Source organism: Vanessa cardui, chromosome 2, assembly GCF_905220365.1.
Source record: "Vanessa cardui chromosome 2, ilVanCard2.1, whole genome shotgun sequence".
Taxonomy (NCBI): domain Eukaryota; kingdom Metazoa; phylum Arthropoda; class Insecta; order Lepidoptera; family Nymphalidae; genus Vanessa; species Vanessa cardui.
In genome coordinates, this window is record NC_061124.1 from 13674169 (window position 1) to 13694726 (window position 20558).

The following is a 20558-nucleotide window of genomic DNA, read 5'->3' on the forward strand; positions in this document are numbered from 1 at the left end:
AGATTTCAAAATATTTTATCTGTATTCCTGCAAAAACAGATTCTATTCTGTATCCTCTATCTTATAATATTTACTATTTAGTCTGTATATTCTGGTTTCAACTTTTATAAAACAAGTGACAGTTGTAAACAAACCGCGCGCAATATAGATAGAATTATCGTGAAGAAAAAATGCGTTCTTGTACGTAATTGTAATGACTTTTATAATGTATTTTCACTTTAAATAGTTTAAATATTTTTATAAAACAAATTGAGTGAAGAAAATGAACGAGGACATAAATGTTACGTTTATCATACCAGACGACTGTAATAGTGAAAATGAATGTTCAGAAGAAATGCAGTTGGCTTTTACCGTAAGTAAGATATGTCTTTGATATTTTTAAAATAACTGATGTGTTTAAATATATATTTTACACATAGGACACGATCATGGAACATGACTGGTAAATAAAAAGAGATTCATTTAATATATTATATCTTTATTTAAAATGTAATTTATTTTATTAGGCCTGTGAACAGCATAGCGGCGGTGGAATAAAAGCAAAATGGGTACATCAGGCCTTGTGGAAAAAATTTGACAATCTGACTAAAAGAGATGTTATCGTACTATCGAAGTTCGAAGGAGAGATTTTCGAAAAATTAAAGAGTACCAAGTGTTTGTAAGTAACAAGGAAGGATTATGAAGAAAATTGTCTAATTTTAAATAAACTTTTAATCTATGTAATGATGTATAATATTTCCTCAAATCTAGACTGGTTGGTCCACGTTGCCTATCATGCTGCCTGATGGAAGGCAGTCCTATCCCTTCAGGCCCCGAACCTGTTTACACGATAGCTATGAGAGGACTAGTTGTTTCAGCAAGTGGACTATCAAAAGAACAAAAGGTTGGTACTTATCATTGTACTATATTACTAGGTATTATATACAATACTAATTGTTGTCCTCGTCAGACTTCTAAGATTGGTCATCAGACTTTTAGCATTAAGCAAGTAGTTTATGTCCTATCTAAGGATTTAAACTTGCTTCATGACAAGTTTCATTGAATTTGGTTCAGTGGTTTAGCCATGAAATAGCAACAGACATTCAGACTTGATACATTTATAGTATTCATTATAGATAATAGTTATACATGAACATAACATTTTTGATTTGTTTTTAATATGAATTTAATAAGACTGTCTCAAATTTCATAATAGTTATAATTGTTGCTGAATAAAACTAATAAATGATTATTATTATTACAGGAAAAAATCAAACAAAAAGTCCATTGGATGGGTGGATTATACAGCACAGTTTTGACAGAAGATACAACACATCTAGTTTCTGACACAGTCTTATCAGACAAATATATAGTATGTTCTCTATAATATTTATGAGAATAGCTTAAGCTTAATCTGAAGATAATTAATATTATAACAAAAAAGGGTTAGGAAAAGATTTAGAGCTTAGAGCTACTTGGTGGTAGCCCGTCTGGGTAGGTACCACCTACTCACCAGTTATTCTTCTGTTAAATAACAGTACTCAGTATTGTTGTGTTCCGGCTTGAAGGGTGAGTGAGCCAGTGTAACTACAGGCACAAGGGACATAAAATTTCCCAAAGTTGGTGGCACATTGGCAATGTAAAGAATAGTTAATATTTCTTACAGCGTCATTGTCTATGGGTAATGGTGACCACTTACCATCAGGTGGCTCATGTGCTGGTCCGCCAACCTATACCATAAAGAAAAGCTTATTCAGTTAAGCTTCTTGAATATGGAGGATGGAATTGAATGAAGTTTTTCTGAATTGAAAAAAAATTCTAATCTAGCACATGAAACTAGAAACAACAAACTAAGATCTATTTTTTCTAACAAGTGAACCTTTGCAGGTCACGCATTTTAACAAATTTAATGATATCAGCTTTTTTTCATGATAAAAATAATGTATGAAAAGCATCTTGTTACCAGTGAGAATATAATAAGGTTCAATTTTGTTTAATTTTTTTTTTCAGAAATCAGTTGAAAGGAATATTCCAGTTATGAGTGAGAAGTGGGTGGATGCTGTCTGGGAAGCCTCATTACGTCTTAATGTCAGTGGTAACTCATCTGAGTTTCATCAATATAAACTTCCAGCATTTGCTAATTTACAGGTATGTATTCTTTATTGTAATAAATAATATATTGCTGTGTGAATCTTTGCTTCAGTTCTAGAATGATTGGACATAAGAGAACTAATTATATATACATTGTTTGATACATTTAAATTAACAAAAAACAAAGAAGGAATAAAGATACTAAGTAAATTATAGATAAACTTATTCTTTGCATTTTTTTTTGTTCTTTTTCCTGTTCTGCTATACTATACAAAGATCTTAATTTTTTATCATTATATATATATCTTGCTGTGGTTGGGAAAGGCTAGTTTATCTGTATATCCAAATATATATATTTTTAAATCTGTTGAAAACTTATATGTATTGGCCTGATACTATAATAGATTAAAATAATTATGTTATATGCTGTAAATCTTTTAATTCCGTAGGCTCAAACCTCTTTTTTCACTTTGTGCCAAGTGAAGCGTTGGGAACGTTGCTAGTGACAGTATTAAATTTAGTATAGTCAATAATATTATCACTGTAATCATTATATAGCATTTAGTTCTTTATTCTAGATTACAACATCAGGTATAGCCAAGAAGGAGAAGCAGCTGATAATGAAGCTTGTTACTGAGAATGGTGGAGTGTTCTCGGGAGCTTTCCAGAGCGAGACGACGGATGTTGTAGTCCTTACTAAGTGAGTTATGCAGGAATATCAATATTTTTAATTTGTTGTATCATTGGTTGACGAACAGATAAATGGGTGAACTGATGGTATCTGATTAATCCTACACATAGATATTGCTGGCATAAGAAATTATAGTTTTTATATTGCCAATCTACCACCAACTTGGAAACCAAGGTGTCATACCTTGTGCTTGTAGTCACTGGTTCATTCACAATTCAAACCAGAACAATAATACTAAGTAATATAATAACAATATTAAAATTACTCCTTGGCTGTAGAATATATGATGAGTTGCTGGTATAGTGTTTATAGGATATAGAAATATTTAACTTTTTTTATATTAAAATATTTCAGTAATTGTTTTGTAGACTGTACAGTCAGGTAAAGTGTGTATTGTTCGTGTATTATCAGTCGATTCCATAAGTGAAATTTTAAGTTTAGTTTGATTGTTATTAAGATTATATGTTTGACCTGCGTTATATGTTTGACCTGCGCACTATACTCGGATGTGGTCGTCAGGGACGGCATCGGCAGCGAGAAGTACAAGGCGGCGGTGGAGTACGGCAAGGCGTGCGTGGTGCCGGCGTGGGTGCGCGCGAGCGCGGCGCGCGGCGCGTGCGAGGCGCTGGCGCGATACCGCGTGGCCGCCGCCGCCACCTCCAGCCCGCTGGCCGAGCACCGCGCGCCCGACATCAGTGAGCGCCTTTTTTTTTTTTTTTTTTTTCTTTCGAATTGTCTGTTACTGTTGGCCAGAGTGGCCTCTACAGCGTCACCGGGCGGGGTGGCAAGTCACAGAAGACTCTGCCGGAAGTGAGCGCCTTGCGCCTCTTCGTGCCTTAACATCTCCCACTGTACTGAACTAAAGCCACTGCTGTAGCAGCAAAACAATGTTAACGTGTTCCTCGCCGGAATACATGTTTGAACACGAAAGTTCATCAATGGAACGGGGACTTCTGAGAGCCAAGACAGATGATAAATTACTTATGGACTCTGATTGCGCAATTTCTATAGTTTATAAAGTCAACAACAACAACAACAGCCTGTAAATTCCCACTGCTGGGCTAAAGACCTCTTCTCCTTTTGAGGAAAAGGTTTGGAACATATTCCACCACGCTGTTCCAATGGGGGTTGGTGGAATACACATGTGGCAGAATTTCTATGAAATTTGTCACATGCAGGATGAATGAGATGAATTATGATGAACGAGATGAATTATGAAGACAAATTAAGCACATGAATCAGTGGTGCTTGCCTGGGTTTGGGACCCGCAATCATCGGTTAAGATGCACGCGTTCTACACACTGGGCCATCTCGACTCGTTTATAAAGTCAAAAATTGCAAAATTGAAGGCAAAAGTAGTTAAGAAGGACCATAGTGTGGAAGAAACTCTGCACGTTCCCCTTGAAACTGGCCGTCGCCGTTTTGTTGAAAAGTAATTGAAATGATTTCATTCTTACAGGTCTGAACTTTTCTCGTATAACGAATCTGAAGCCGCCGAGTAATTTTGTGGACGAGAGTAGAGCAGTCGACATGTCTACGATATCCGGTCGAATGAAGGTACATATTTTATTAGCCTCGTTACAATATTAGTAATGTGAAAGTGACTTTGTTTATTTGTTACGCTTTTACGTCATAACTACACAAACTACTATCTTATTATTGGGCACATACGTCTCCCCCCCCCTCCTCACATGCCGGTGGAATATAGTATTTTATTAAAAGCGTTGTTAGTCATAATTTAAAAAAAATGTAAATTCTTTAACTGTAAAATATTTTGTCCTTATTGCCATACCGTTTATTTAAATTCCAAAAAAATGCGAGTCCGAAATATTTTATAGAATTTATGTAATTATAGTAATTTCAGTAAAATAAGGTTACTTTTACAAATGTATGTTTATTTGATTCGCAGTTATCTCAAGAGGGTAGAAAATCTCACGATACGTCATTCGACAAGGAAATAATAGCGGAGTTTGAAAATTTCGATATGAGTTGCATCAAGAAGGCTGGACCTATCTTTGATGGATTCTGTGTAAGTTTGTTCCGAGACACTAACTTCAAGTATCACTGTTTAAATCCATAATATAATGTCTCGGTTCCCAGGGTAACGTCAATAAGAGGAATATGAAATGTTTATTTAAATAAAACTAATTATAACGGATGAATCGCGTATATTAATTATTTTTAAACATCCCGACACCACGAACACTGCAAAGTGCTCGAAACGTCGGGATGTTTAAAAATAATTAATACACGCGATTCATTCGTTATAATTAGTTTTATTTAAATGTGTAAAAAAAAAAGTAAAGTAACAGCCTGTAAATTTCCCACTGCTGAGTGATTGGAACATATTCCACCACGCTGTTCCAATGCGGGTTGGTGGAATGCACATATGACAGAATTTCGATGAAATTAGACACATGCAGGTTTCCTCACGATGTTTTCCTTCACCGCCGAGCACGAGATGAATTATAAACACAATTAAGCACATATATATAGTGGTGCTTGCCTGGGTTTGAACCCACAATCATCGGTTAAGATGCACGCGTTCTAACCACTGGGCCATCTCAGCTTTAAATGTATAATAATCGCGAAAATTTAAGACAACATTATGAAATGTTTATTGACAGTAATAGTGCGTGTAGGTCGTAAGAGAAAATTAAAGCAGCATTTGTTTTATTTATCACATGCTATGTAACAAAAGAGACCGCGTGCGCACAGAAAATGAAGGCAGCATTTATATTATTTATCACATACTATGTAACAAAAGAGACCGCGTGCGCACAGAAAATGAAGGCAGCATTTTTTTTTTTATTTTATTTTTTTTATGGTATAGTTTGGCGGACGAGCATATGGGCCACCTGATGGTAAGTGGTCACCATCGCCCATAGACAATGACGCTGTAAGAAATATTAACTATTCCTTAAATCGTCAATGCGCCACCAACCTTGGGAACTAAGATGTTATGTCCCTTGTGCCTGTAGTTACACTGGCTCACTCACCCTTCAGACCGGAACACAACAATACTGAATACTGTTATTTGGCGGTAGAATAACTGATGAGTGGGTGGTACCTACCCAGACGGGCTTGCACAAAGCCCTACCACCAAGTGAACCATTTATATTATTTATCACATACTATGTAACACAAGAGACTGCGTGCGCACAGATCTGGGTGTCGGGGCTGGAGGGCGCGGCCCGCGAGCGCGCGCTGGCGGCCGTGTCGCGCTGCGGCGGCGTGCGCTACGACGCGCCGCACGAGCGCGTCACGCACGCGCTGAGCACGCGCGCCGCCGCGCCCGCCGCGCGCGCCGCGCTGCCCGCCGTGCCCGTGCTGTCGGCGCGCTGGCTGCTGCGCTCCGTGCGCGCCGGCCGCCCGCTCGACGAGGCCGAGGTACCCAACACACGACACACCAAACAATGTGTAACCTAATGTACAGACATTGGCCCATAGACATATTACTAATACGTATTTAAATTAAATTATTTTATTACTTTTTAGTTATCACTTTGAAGTCGGTGTTATTTTATAGAATTTTTTTTTTATAATTATTAATCTCTCCTTACGTCGCCAATGCGCCACCTAACTTGAGAACTATGTAAGATATAACGTCCCTTATGTTTGTAGTTATATTGGCTCACTGACCGTTCAAACCGGAACGCAGTAACTTGTCAAGTGTTGCTGTTTTGCGGTAATATTTGATGATATACCACAAAGAATTTGTGTTTACGGAACATTCATGAAAATAGTTTGTTTGAAAAAGTGATTGTATGCTGTAATAGCTCTCCTTAAAATAGAAAAATAGAAACGTTTATTACAATTTAAGAAACAAATAAGGTGAATAATTTACGATTGAATATTTCGTTACATCCCGCAGTACCTCATTGAATCCCATCCGATGACGCCAGTGAAGTCGAGCGCCCGTAAGCCTCACATCGAGGCTGCGTCTCCGATGAGCAAGCGTAACTTGCAATTGCTTCGTCGGGGTCCCCTGGAACTCCCACCGCCCGTGCCGGAGCCCCCTCAGCCCGCAGAGCCTCAGGATGAACTTGTCAACCATTATTTGAGCCGTGAGTTTCAATAATTTTGTAAATTAATTTCTCAAAATAATTAGTCAATTTAGTCATTGTTTTTTTTTTATTAATTTTGACGTAACAACGTCTTATAAATTGGTTTGCCGGGTGTCACTTCAAGAAACTGCGTTACGCTCCGCTCACGTTATGCGCTCACAATGAGAGCGAGTGAGAGGCACGCGTCCCTTCCACTCGGGCATGGTTAGCCCGCCTAAGAGCGAGAGAGACAGACAAAATTCAGACGAGATTCTTTTTATAAATTAATGTTTTAAATATAATTCTTTGTATAAATAAATGTTTTAAATTGTTACTATTATTTCATCCTTCTTCCTACTATACGAATCAATATTCACATTAAAATTATTTTACCACTCAAAGTCGTTGTCACGTAAAACTTTCGCCCGTATACCGACTTTACAGGCAACAGGTAATTTTTTTAATATTATATTTATATATTTGACTAGTTTGCAGTGTATTGCTAGTGTGTGCAGTGTGTGTATAATTAATATTTATAATTTACTAAATTGCTTGTTTGTGAACGAATTAATTGTTGTATAATTAATGTATGTGGTGTGTATACAGTACGTTTCCCAATTACAAAAAAAAAAAAATAACAAGTAACAAAAAACTCCATAGGTATATTAAAATTAAACAAATAGAAGTGACAATGATGAACTGGTCTGCTTATTATGTGAGTCACTTCTTATCATGATCTCACATTTCTCTTATGAAATTGTTAAACTTCTATTACATGTTCTGAGTTTCATACAATTTTAGATAAGAACGTATATATAATGTTTTCAATATATTGTTATAATCTTTTCAGAAATAGTACCTGAAGCGCAAGAAAAGACACCCGAGCCGATTGCCCAACCAGTCCTCCAGCAAGAACCAAATATTACTGAAGATATGGTCGATGAGCCTACGGAAGAAGTTGAACAGATATTTAGAGGTCAGTAAGTCAGTTACTTAGCTCTAGTAATAAGTTAAATACATCACAGATCAAATCTTTGCTTGAAAGTAAATATTTTTTTTTGTGATGTAGACTCAGAAAATTAGAGAAGGTATCCAAGGCCAACCCAGCTGTTCTTCCTCGGTGTTATATAGTATTTAAAATATTTCAATAGTTTTATAATATTTCTTACTTATGTATAGTACGTCCCGAGAAAGTAAATCGACGTGTCAAATTGACGAATATATTAGGTCGTACGATATTACAAGTTATTACGTTTGTGTAAAGATCATATTCACATAAGAAATAAATATTGATAATTTGGGATATGGGATAGCGTATAGTACGACACAACTTAGATGTCGCATCGGCAAAATTCGTAAAACCGATCACATCCGAATTAAGTACGCTATCCCAAATTATCAATATTTATTTCTCACGCGAAAATGATATTTGCACAAACGTAATAACCTTTAATATCATATGACCTAACATATTCGTCAATTTGACACATCCATTTACATGCACTTGCTTTCTCTGACGCGTGAATCTATAGCGACGAATAGCGTCGAATGGCGCGATAGGAAGCTATTTCTATTGGTCGTGTAAATCGGCAGTAATCGGTTTTATTTTCATTCCATTGCATTTTCCGATGCTACATCTAATTTGTGTCGTACTATACTTAATTCGCAGGAGATCGGTATTACGAATTTGACGATGCTACATCTAAGTTGTGTCGTACTATATCTCCTTTTTAACACCGATTCACTACTATACTATTTGCGCTGTAGCTTGGTGCGGGTGACATTTGCCTATATGACGTTGATATCTGTCAGTACCATATGACTAGTGATGTTGCGTAATTCATTTTTATCACTAACGATACTCGCAGTATAAATAATATAGTACTTATATAAAATAATTTAAATCGAGTTTATGATTTTTTTTCGTAACAACATTTTTGCTCAATTCAATTCAATTCTTTACAATATAATGGAATCATCGTTAATAATATCCGTCATAGATACAGATGATGAATTTAGTGACAATTCAGATGTTCCTGGTTCTGATATGAGTTTAGACGAATAAAATCATTTTTATATAAGATCTGTTGTTTCATTAATATAATTATAGACTTTTTACAATAATAATTGAACTACAGCCAATATATGTATATTTTTTTATTATAAAAAAAACATCGACTATCCATTGTAGCAGTACATCCCATCACTAAATACGTCTATGGTATTACGTTAAACGCATAATACTTTTCTTAACTTTTCTTTCCATTAGATTATATTTGTACACTAGAACATTCTGGTTTGGTTTAATTTAAACTACTTCAGTAATTAATGATTTAATTTATTACGGATGTGGTACAGCTGAAATACTAAGTCATAATTTGTAAATCGCGGCAACTTTCAAGAGTGAAACGAAACGTTACTGAAACTGTCACCCGCACCATGCTACAGCGCAAATAATATAGCCCCCTGAACAAAAAATATGACCACTGCAATGGCTGTCAGGTATGAAGATCGAGGTGCACGGGCTGGACGAGGAGGCGATCTGCGAGATCGGCGCGGAGGTGTCGGCGGCGGGCGGCGCGCTGGTGGCGGCGGGCGCGGGCGCGGCGCGCGCGCTCGTGCCGCTCGACTGGGACCAGGACTGCGCGCTCGAACTCGTCACCGTCTTCTGGATCGTGAGTGCCGCTTTGAATTTGGAACACTATTCATTGATTTGAATTTGGAACACCACTAATAGGCTATTTGAGAATGCGAAAAATAAATCGCGAATTATTGTAATCAGTGCATTTTATGAGTTTAGAAATGGTTATTTACTTGAAAATAATACTTAATTTATTCAAAAGTCCATAAATAAAAATTCATTTTTTTAAAACGTTTGTCACGTGACACAAAACGCTCCTGATTGGCCGGGCTTATGATGAAGTCACTTTCTTGTAAACCTTGCTTTTCTACTATATATACCACAGATTAAAATACAGCAAAGTGACGTCACCAACCCCATTGTAGCGCCATATTATCCAAGTATCGTCGTTTTTGCGCGTTATTTAAATATGGAATTTTTAATAGGATATTTCTCGGAAAATATGTACTAGAAATAAAAAAAATCAACTTTTACTGGGTCCCTTAACCTCTACTAAATAATATAAAATGGATTTTAAAAACCAGTCAAATAGCCTATTGTAGATGCTTTTATTTTTGTTTATCATGGTGTAAGGTCTTAAGTGATTGGTTAGTACAATCTGAGTCGCGCTTTATTGCTTGAGAAGAAGGGATAATTTAGTTTGAAGTTGTTAAATCATTACGTCGTTTTTCTCTGCATTTAGAATTCAACATAGGTTGCATGGTATACGTATTTAGTCAGAGTTATTTAATAAATGTATAAATTTTTTAATATTTGTTACAGAAAGACTGTCTCTCCCAACAAGAGTTGCTCCCCGTACAATACTATCATCGTCCCGTTAAATTACCGCAATGGAATGGGCCTGGGCCTCTAGAGGGCGTCGTGGCCAGTCTAAGCACCTACAGTGGGGTCGAAAGAGCGTTCCTCGACGAATTGGCAAAGTTGCTAGGGGCTACGTAAGTTTAGTTTTCGTTGCTCATTATGTGAATTTGTAACTTGAAATATTGAAACCGAGGCCTTTACACTTCAATCGAGCCTCAATTTTAAAGATTTTAATTTTGACTATTATTCATAGATAAAAAAGTGTACTGATATATTTTATAATTCAATATGTAGAAATAATACGATTTAGAGTACAACAATTAAAACGGTTTATTGAAAAAAGTGCAAGTGACATAACGAATTGACAAGCGCATAAAAAAGTTACGAGATGGACAATAAGAATTACTAAAGAGGTTAGGTTATATTCGTTGTTTTTATTCTTCCAACACAATAGTACCCAGCTGCGCTTCTGCCGGCGCAACACGGCGAACGCGCTGGCGTCGACGCACCTGATCTGCCCGGCGGCGTCGGGCGACAAGTACCAGGGCGCCGTGAAGTGGTCGCTGCCCGCCGTGCGCGCCGATTGGCTGCTGCAGTGCGCGCGCGAGGGCCGACGCGTCAGCGAGCGCCCCTACCTCGTGGGCGACACCAGAGGTGCGTAGTACTTCCTTGGTCGGAGAAGACTACCTCACTAACGGCTCATGTTGATGTTTACGAGAGGAAGATTTTTTTTTTTTTTTTTGAATATTTTTTTAAAAATTACAAATTTGCTACACTTGTTGCATAAGGTGTAACAGGCGGCCTTATCGCTACGCAGCGATCTATTATATATTTTATTTATTGTCTTCAAATTAATTTTTTAATATTTTTTTAAAAATTACAAATTTGCTACACTTGTTGCATGAGGTGTAACAGGCGGCCTTATCGCTACGCAGCGATCTGTTATATATTTTATTTATTGTCTTCAAATTAATTTTTTAATATTTTTTTAAAAATTACAAATTTGCTACACTTGTTGCATGAGGTGTAACAGGCGGCCTTATCGCTACGCAGCGATCTGTTATATATTTTATTTATTGTCTTCAAATTAATTTTTTAATATTTTTTTAAAAATTACAAATTTGCTACACTTGTTGCATGAGGTGTAACAGGCGGCCTTATCGCTACGCAGCGATCTGTTATATATTTTATTTATTGTCTTCAAATTAATTTTTTAATATTTTTTTAAAAATTACAAATTTGCTACACTTGTTGCATGAGGTGTAACAGGCGGCCTTATCGCTACGCAGCGATCTGTTATATATTTTATTTATTGTCTTCAAATTAAAATGAAGTTTGACTTAAAAATACATATTTATAGTACTGGTTTTAATGCGATTTTACATTATGGTATATATTGGGTAAATTATACAATTTACATTGAAACATAAAAATATACTAGAAAAATCTGTCTCGATGGTACCTTTTGAAGTAGATGTAATATTCATATTATTTTAAAATAATTTTGTTTATTAAAACTTTTTTATACAATAGGAGACAATTTGTCATTTCAGCGCCACCATCACCGGAACCGCCACAGACCACAAACGATGAACCAGAACCGGAGCTGGCGCCGCAAAGCGTCGCGCAGACGGACAAAGAAAACGCTATGCTCCCTCCGGCCGCCAGCGCGCCCCGACGCGGCTCCGCGCCCAGCCGGGAACAGACCCCTAAGTGTAAAGCTGGTAATGGTATGTCTTGTTGTAATATTACAGTAATATACCTGACAGACATTAATAAAAAACTTGTTGTTACAACTTTTTTTGCTAACTCTACTAAGACAACGTATAGATAAAAATTATTTACAAATACAAGAAATAAAACTTTAAAATTTTTGTTCAAGTAGATTTTTATAAGCATCTTCATGTTACAGTTACTTTGAATTGAAGTAATTTATTACTTTTATTACATATAACATCTGTTGAGAATAATTTTGCAGAAAGCGATCCAGACATGTCTCCAGCTTCTCGCTACATAGCAATGGCTCGGCAAGGTCTACTGGGTTGCGATTCGCAAGAAACACCTAAACGAGTGCAGGAACTCAAAGGGGATGCGAAGCAAGGTTGGTTACAATTATTCATTAAGTTTAACTTAAGAAATAAATAAAATTTAAATATCTCTTTGTGATTTCAAAATCCGGGTAATTATGTACCAATTATTCTAATAGCAAAAGGTAATACTGGTTAACTATTTCTTGTGTAAAGTTTGACTGCAGACGTTACTGTCGTGTACTGTCAGAATAATAAACCAATTCTTACAATGTAAATTTAATATTGTGTTAATCAATACACTGGCTCATTCACCGTTCCAATTACAAAAAAGCTGAAAAGCATTTGGTACCTACTCTGGTTCCTAGATGTCCATATACAAGTGAAAAACACTTTTTATTCCAAAGCAATATTTAGACTTTTTTGCATTTGTAATAGTTGAGATAGTGATGAATACTAATTGGCATAGATATATTAGCAGGCGACCTCAGGACTCCGCCGCTGGACGACGCTCTGTCGACGCCCAACCTTATGGGCTTGAGTCCCACGACCCGGAGGAGACTGCAAGCCGTGAGACGGGGCGAGATGCCCTCGGACCCCATACGGACGCCAGTTGATCCTTGTAAGTTCTTCCATTACCATAAATGGATGGTTAACATACGTATGATATGATTGTGTGTGTGATAGTGACTGTGTGTCTTCCTGATAAAGTGTGCGTGTGTGTGATCATAATGCAGAGTTGAGCAGAGCAGAAACGTGAAAACGTAACAAACAATATATTCATATATTTATATCTATCATATGTATATTTCTGTGTTTTAATTTGTATTTATTTTTTGTTTATAATTGTGAATGTTTTTTTGGAGGTATACAACTCTAGCAAAGAATGTTTCATAATTGTTATATAAGGATTTAATTTCACAATAGATAATAGTCCATTTGACTGGTTTTTAAAATCCATTTTATATTATTTAGTAGAGGTTAAGGAACCCATTAAAAGTTGATTTTTTTATTTCTAGTACATATTTGCCGAAATATATCATATTAAAAATTCCATATATAAATAACGCGCGAAAACTTGGACAATATGGCGCTGCAATGGGGTCGGTGATGTCACTTTGCTGTATTTTAATCTGTGGTACATATAGTAGAAAAGCAAGGTTTACAACAAAGTGACTTCATCATAAGCCCGGCCAATCAGGAGCGTTTTGTGTCACGTGACAAACGTTTGAAAAAATGCATTTTTTATTTTGATTTTTGAATAAATTAAGTATTATTTTTAACTTTCGTTAGTAAATAACCATTTTTAAACACATAATATACACTGATTACAATAATTCACACTTAATTTTTTGCATTGTTAAATAGCCTATTATTAAGCATTGGTATATTAATGAATTAATAATTCACTGTGTTCCGCAGTCGATAAAAACCCAGACACGCCGGACAGCGCGTTCGGGGCGGCGCTGCGGCCGGGCTCGGGCCGCCTGTCGCCCGAAGCGAGAAAACGCCTCTGGAAGGTCGTCAACGAGCTGCCGTCTAAGCAACACCAGCCCACAAGGGACAAGCAAACCGTGAGTGTTTTTTTTTTATGGTATAAGTTTGCGGACGAGTATACGGGCCACCTGAGGGTAAGTGGTCACCATCACCCATAGACAATGTAAGTAAGTAAGTAAGTAAGTAACAGCCTGTACATTTCCCACTGCTGAGATAAGGCCTCCTCTTCCATTAAGGAGAGGGTTTGGAACATATTCCACCACGCTGTTCCAATGCGGGTTGGTGGAATGCACATGTGGCAGAATTTCGATGAAATTAGACACATGCAGGTTTCCTCACGATGTTTTCCTTCACCGCCGAGCATGAGATGAATTATAAACACAAATTAAGCATATATATATAGTGGTGCTTGCCTGGGTTTGAACCCGCAATTATCGGTTAAGATGCACGCGTTCTAACCACTGGACCATCTCAGCTCATAGACAATGACGCTCTAAAAATTATAAATTAATCCTTACATCGTCAATGTGCCACCAACCGTGGGAACTGAGTTGTTATGTCCCTTGTGCCTGTAGTTACACTGGCTCACTCACCCTTCAAACCGGAACGCAACAATACTGAGCACTGTTGTTTGGCGGTAGAATATCTGATGAGTGGGTGGTACCTACCCAGACAGACGGGCTTGCACTAAAAAGTGTGTTTTGTGTACAAGTTTTTGAACTTATCGTACTACGTATAGTATAAAACAAAGTCACTTCCACTGTTTGTATGCTTAGATCTTTTAAAATACTTAACTGATTTTTATGCAACTTTCATGAACAAACAAAACATTACATGTATAATACTCCATATTATGAAAATTTAAACTCTTATATCCAGATTTTTTATTTTTATGTTTATTATTATTTTTCAATCTAAAGGTAGCTAGTATTATGGTTAAAAGACTGATTAACTCAATGTTTGAAAGTTGTATGTGAGGTTTGGTGCACTTCTGTGCTCTAAGGAAATTATATGATGTATCTAATTAACTTTCTATATTTGACATTTGGTTAATATTCTTCGAAATTATACAGTACGATGATAAAAGTATCGAATTTTACAATATTCTTCACCATTATATTCATACTATACTTAGTCATATATAATTATGCTTCAAAATCAACGGATATGAAGATAGTTCGAAGCTCCCATAGACTTTAAATTGAAATTAAAAATGATTGTTTTTTTTTTAAAGTATTTAATGTATAATAACATTTCCATCGCAGCCGCTGTCGGAGATCCGCAACCGTTTCCTGTCGCAGTTCGCGTCGGGTGCGGCCACACCTCCGGCAGATCTGCCCGCCGTGCCCAGGAAGTTGCAGCTGCATGTGAGATATCTATATTCCCTATATGTTTACAGAATATATTTAAAACCAATATGACTGAACTTTTATGCTCATCACAAACTATTTATAATTTTTTTTATAATAATTATATTTTTACCAAAACGTCCAATACAACTATTACTTATGTTGGAATAATACAAAAGCTCTCCTCACAATCAATACTTTATCTCTCCTGAAGTGGTTCACAAGCATAACTGATACAAGTTTGATTATTTTGCTCGATCCTTCCAATTCGACGATTAAAGTAAGAATGCCCATTTCTAGGCTTACTCCTAGTATTTAATGTTTACACGCCCCTCCTCCGACTAGCAACGTCCGGTTTTGATTTATTTAAAAAAACAATTTAGTTTAGTCAAAACCGGATGTTGACAATCAACGTAAATTGTATCAACTATTTAAATCGAATTATTTATGCTGATAATACTTTAATACATTAAAATAATAAAATATGATCATATTAAAATAAATATGCTTACTATCATTGATATTAATTTTTGTGTTTATATTTCCAGGACCAAGCCGATACACCACCGTCGAAAATAGCCAAACTATCTATAGATCAAGTAGGTTCAAATTTTTAAACATATTACTTGGTGGTAGGGCTTTGTGCAAGCCCGTCTGGGTAGGTACCACCCACTCATCAGTTATTCTACCGCCAAATAGCAGTACTCAGTATTGTTGTGTTCCGGTCTGAAGGGTGAGTGAGCCAGTGTAACTACAGGCACAAGGGACATAACATCTTAGTTCCCAAAGTTGGTGGCGCATTGACGATGTAAGAAATAGTTAATATTTCTTACAGCGTCATTGTCTATGGGTGATGATTACCACTTACCATCAGGTGGCCCATATGCTCGTCCGCCAACCCATTCCATAAAATAAATAAAAATATAAAGTACTTAGTCTTAATTTGTATTATTATAACCGCAGAGCGCGGGAGGTTTCAACGCGAGCGAGGCGGCCGACAGCGCCAAGGCCGCGTCAAGCGCTGCCAGCGCTGCCAGCGCTGCGGGCGCGCTGGTCGCCGGCGTGGACGTACAGCTGCAGCGGCTGAACGCGGCGCTCACCGGCAGGCTCAGCTCACAGCGCAAGAGGACGCGAGACTCCATCGCTTCGAACCCAGGTATCGTATACGTATATTTTAAAAAATATAACATTTTAGTTACCAGCTTGTAGGGACAAAGGAACCTTAATAGTCTATTTGACAATGTGAAAAATAAAGTGTAAATTATTGTAATCTGTGTGTATTATGAATTTAAAAATGGTTATTGACTAACGAAAGTTGAAAATAATACTTAATTTATTCAAATATCCATAAATAAATATGCATTTTTTCAAACGTTTGTCACGTGACACAAATACAAGAAAGTGACGTCACCGACCCCATTGTAGAGCCATATTGTCCAAGTAGTTGTTTTGCGCGCTATTTAAATATGGAATTTTTATGATATTTTTCGGCAAATATGTACTAGAAATAAAAAAACACAGCTTTTACTGGGTTCCTTAACTTCTACTAAATACTATAAAATAAATTTTAAAAACCAGTCAAATAGCCTATTACTATGACTGAATGATGTATTGATGGTTTCGGGAGTGGTTAATAGGTTCAATGTTACAATTTCCAAAAGGTAATGATGATCATTCAGGATTCAGCGCAGTATACATATAGAAACATGGAAAACAAAGCAGCATACATTTTTTTTTTAACTGAAAAAGCTACAAAATACAAGAATATATATGATAAAGTTTGATACTAATTCATTTGCTTTATTATTAATACGTCGTGATGTAGATGACTAGAGGTATGAATGTAATATCATAACGAAAATTGTGTTCCAAAAGAACCACCTGCCGTGGAAGTGGAGGCGGGACCGGAGTCCCAACCGAACACAGTGGGCTGGGACGACTCCACTCCGCCCGCGCCTCAGGCGCAGGACAACGCCACGCACGTCAAGAAATTCATGCTGTCTTCCAACGTTGATGTGAGTATTCCATACTTTAATCATGAGATAGAGACTTTTTTTATGTTATAGGTTGACTGAAGAACATATGGGCCACCTTATGGAAAGTGGTCACTGTCACCCATAGACAATGACGCTGTAAGAAATATTAACAATTCTTTACTTCGTCAATGTGCCACCAAACATGGGAACTAAGATGTTATGTCCCTTGTGCCTGTAGTTAAACGGGCTCACTCACCCTTCAAACCGGAACACAACAATGCTGAGTACTGTTATTTGGCGGTAGAATAACTGGTGAGTGGTTGGTGCCTACCCAGACGGGCTTGCACAATGCCCTACCACCAAGGACATAACAAATCTAAGACTAAGAATATCATTAGAGTATATTATCTCAGAAAGTGTAAAAGTAGGTAGGTCTAATAATTTTATATAACTTTACTTTGTTTACAGAATCGCGAAGAAATCGTCGAAATTATACAATATTTAGGTGGAGAGGTCTGCGACGGTGCCGAGTTAGACTTGGAAGCGACGCATTTGCTCTGCTCCGCGCCCGGCCGGAGCGAGAAGATGCTGGGCTCTGTGGCGGCCGGCAAGTGGGTGTTACACCCCGCCTACGTCGCTAGGAGTCGCCAGGCGGGCAAGTTCCTGGATGTGAGTAAAACTGCGACCTAGTACTAATAGTGTTGCACCCCGCATACGTCGCTAGGAGTCGCCAGGCGGGCAAGTTCCTGGATGTGAGTAAAACTGCGACCTAGTACTAATAGTGTTGCACCCCGCATACGTCGCTAGGAGTCGCCAGGCGGGCAAGTTCCTGGATGTGAGTAAAACTGCGACCTAGTACTAATAGTGTTGCACCCCGCATACGTCGCTAGGAGTCGCCAGGCTGGCAAGTTCCTGGATGTGAGTAAAACTGCGACCTAGTACTAATAGTGTTGCACCCCGCATACGTCGCTAGGAGTCGCCAGGCGGGCAAGTTCCTGGATGTGAGTAAAACTGCGACCTAGTACTAATAGTGTTGCACCCCGCATACGTCGCTAGGAGTCGCCAGGCGGGCAAGTTCCTGGATGTGAGTAAAACTGCGACCTAGTACTAATAGTGTTGCACCCCGCATACGTCGCTAGGAGTCGCCAGGCTGGCAAGTTCCTGGATGTGAGTAAAACTTCGACCGGGTACTGATACGATCTGTACATGCGCCGATCGGATACATCTGTGTCGTGTGCTATTCAATGTGTATCTAAATTTTGGTAATTAAATATATTGTTGTAACAAGATAGTCGTGTTCGATATTATTAGATCGGATACACCCGGAGTTGAGTCGAGATGGCCCAGTGGTTGGAACGCGTGCATCTTAACCGATGATTGCGGGTTCAAACTCAGGCGAGCACCGCTGATTCAAGTGCTTTATTTGTCTTTATAATTCGTCTCGTGCTCAGCGGTTAAGGGAAACCTTGTGAGGAAACCTGCATGTGACAAAATTCATAGAAATTCTGTCACATGTGCATTCCACGAACCCGCATTGGAACAGCGTGGTGGAATATGTTCCAAACCTTCTCCTCAAAGGGAGAGGAGGCCTTTAGCCTGTTGTTGGATACACCCAGTTATTCCACAGAAAGCATCATAAAGAGACTTGAAATTGAATTCGTAGTTTGTTCAGGCACCTCATATAATATTTATATAAATGGAGAGCTGAGATGGCCCAGAGGTTAGAACGCGTGCATCTTAACCGATGATTGCGGGTTCAAACCCAGGCAAGCACCACTATATATATGTGCTTAATTGTGTTTATAATTCATCTCGTGCTCGGCGGTGAAGGAAAACATCGTGAGGAAACCTGCATGTGTCTAATTTCATCGAAATTCTGTCACATGTGCATTCCACCAAACCGCATTGGAACAGCGTGGTGGAATATGTTCCAATCCCTCTTCTTAATGGAAGAGGAGGCCTTATCTCAGCAGTGGGAAATTTACAGGCTGTTACTTTACTTTTATAAATGGTGTCGTCGAATATGAATAATAAAAATAATATTACAATAAACTGATGAAATAATAAATTTGTTTTGAATATTATTCATAAATAAAAATGTCCAATGGAACGAACAATTTACTATTTGTTGTAGGTATTATTAAGGATAAATATTCTAAAAAAGACAAAACACAATTATAACAACGTTTCAATAAAATACAATAAAATCGACTATATGAAATGAATAATTAATCACATATATATCTTTTGTACATCAATTTGATGGTCCTATTTTCGTCTGGCGGGTACTTAAGACCGTTTTCCGCGAGTTCCTTCAACGATACGTGTGGTCGAATAGGAGGAGGAGTTCGAGTGGGGCAACCCGCGAGCGACAGCGCTGCCGGTACTGACGGGCGCGGAACGTGCGTTGGCTCGCGCGGCACATAGATGGCGGGCGTTACGTGCGCGTAGTGCGGCGCCTCCCTTCGCACATACACGTGCGCTGTTACACGTGCCCGCGCCGCGCCGCCGCCTACTAGCGCGCCTGTTGCTCGCCGGCGGCGGGAAGGCCGTCGACGACGAGTGAGTGATACCTTGACTGCCGCGTGTTATGTCAAGTTTAAATGTATTTGACAGATGTGAATTGATTGACGCTTAGGTTTAGATACGATATATTACATAAACAAGCCCGCATATATATTAAATATTTTTGGAACCAAGTGCTGGGAATAAGCCTCGACGTAAGGAAGAATGACCCCTTCAGGCGACCTTCCTTCTCATCCTCTATATCTCTTTGTATTGTATACGATTTAATTTTGACATTTTTATTACTAATTTGTTACTTTATTATTTTATTCCATTAAATATTATTCCAATATTAGACTATCAATCAATGGACAGGGCTTTCAAATGATATTTAAAAAAAATCTCATATGTCCACATTTTTATTTCAGACCTCCCTACACTAACGACGACATAACTGTATGCTTCGCTGACATAAAGCGATACCCGCTGTCAGACAGGGACGCAGCCTGGCTCATATCCAAACGTATACCGGTCTGCCCCCCGGTGCTTCTTAGTTCCTATCTGACTGACGAGGTGCCTCCAAATCCAGTTGAACATTGCATACCGGAATATAGACCTAAATAACATAGTTTTAGCTAATTTTATCATTGACAATAAAGTGTATAATAAAATATCTATTATTAAATGTGTTTTCTTTATATGTATGGTTACTGCTACTGGTTAGTGTATTTTATTTATTTACTGCTAATAATGGTTAGGTCCTAAGACCATGAAGAGGTACGCCTGTGGCCCATAAAGCCTTCGCCGATATCCACAACAACAACAACAGCCTGTAAATTCCCACTGCTGGGCTAAAGGCCTCCTCTCCACATATTCCACCACGCTGTTCCAATGCGGGTTGGTGGAATACACTATCTATATCTATGTGACAAAATTTCTATAAAATTTGTCACAT

General features: G+C 37.9%; 1 protein-coding gene across 1 annotated transcript; it reads left to right on the plus strand.

Annotated features, from left to right (window-relative positions):
* Positions 1–100: 100 nt before the first annotated feature.
* Positions 101–20288, plus strand: LOC124541592 (DNA topoisomerase 2-binding protein 1). Its single transcript, XM_047119512.1, has 26 exons — positions 101–352; positions 507–658; positions 751–883; positions 1244–1351; positions 1990–2127; positions 2649–2770; positions 3281–3456; positions 4221–4318; positions 4671–4790; positions 5927–6151; positions 6636–6828; positions 7658–7783; positions 9310–9482; positions 10211–10383; positions 10704–10903; positions 11803–11979; positions 12228–12350; positions 12758–12898; positions 13699–13850; positions 15039–15140; positions 15671–15721; positions 16086–16278; positions 16998–17137; positions 17567–17767; positions 19437–19660; positions 20032–20288. The coding sequence occupies exons 1-26, from the start codon at positions 263–265 to the stop codon at positions 20225–20227; spliced, it is 3927 nt and encodes a 1308-aa protein (XP_046975468.1). The 5' UTR covers positions 101–262; the 3' UTR covers positions 20228–20288.
* The last annotated feature ends 270 nt before the right edge of the window (positions 20289–20558 follow it).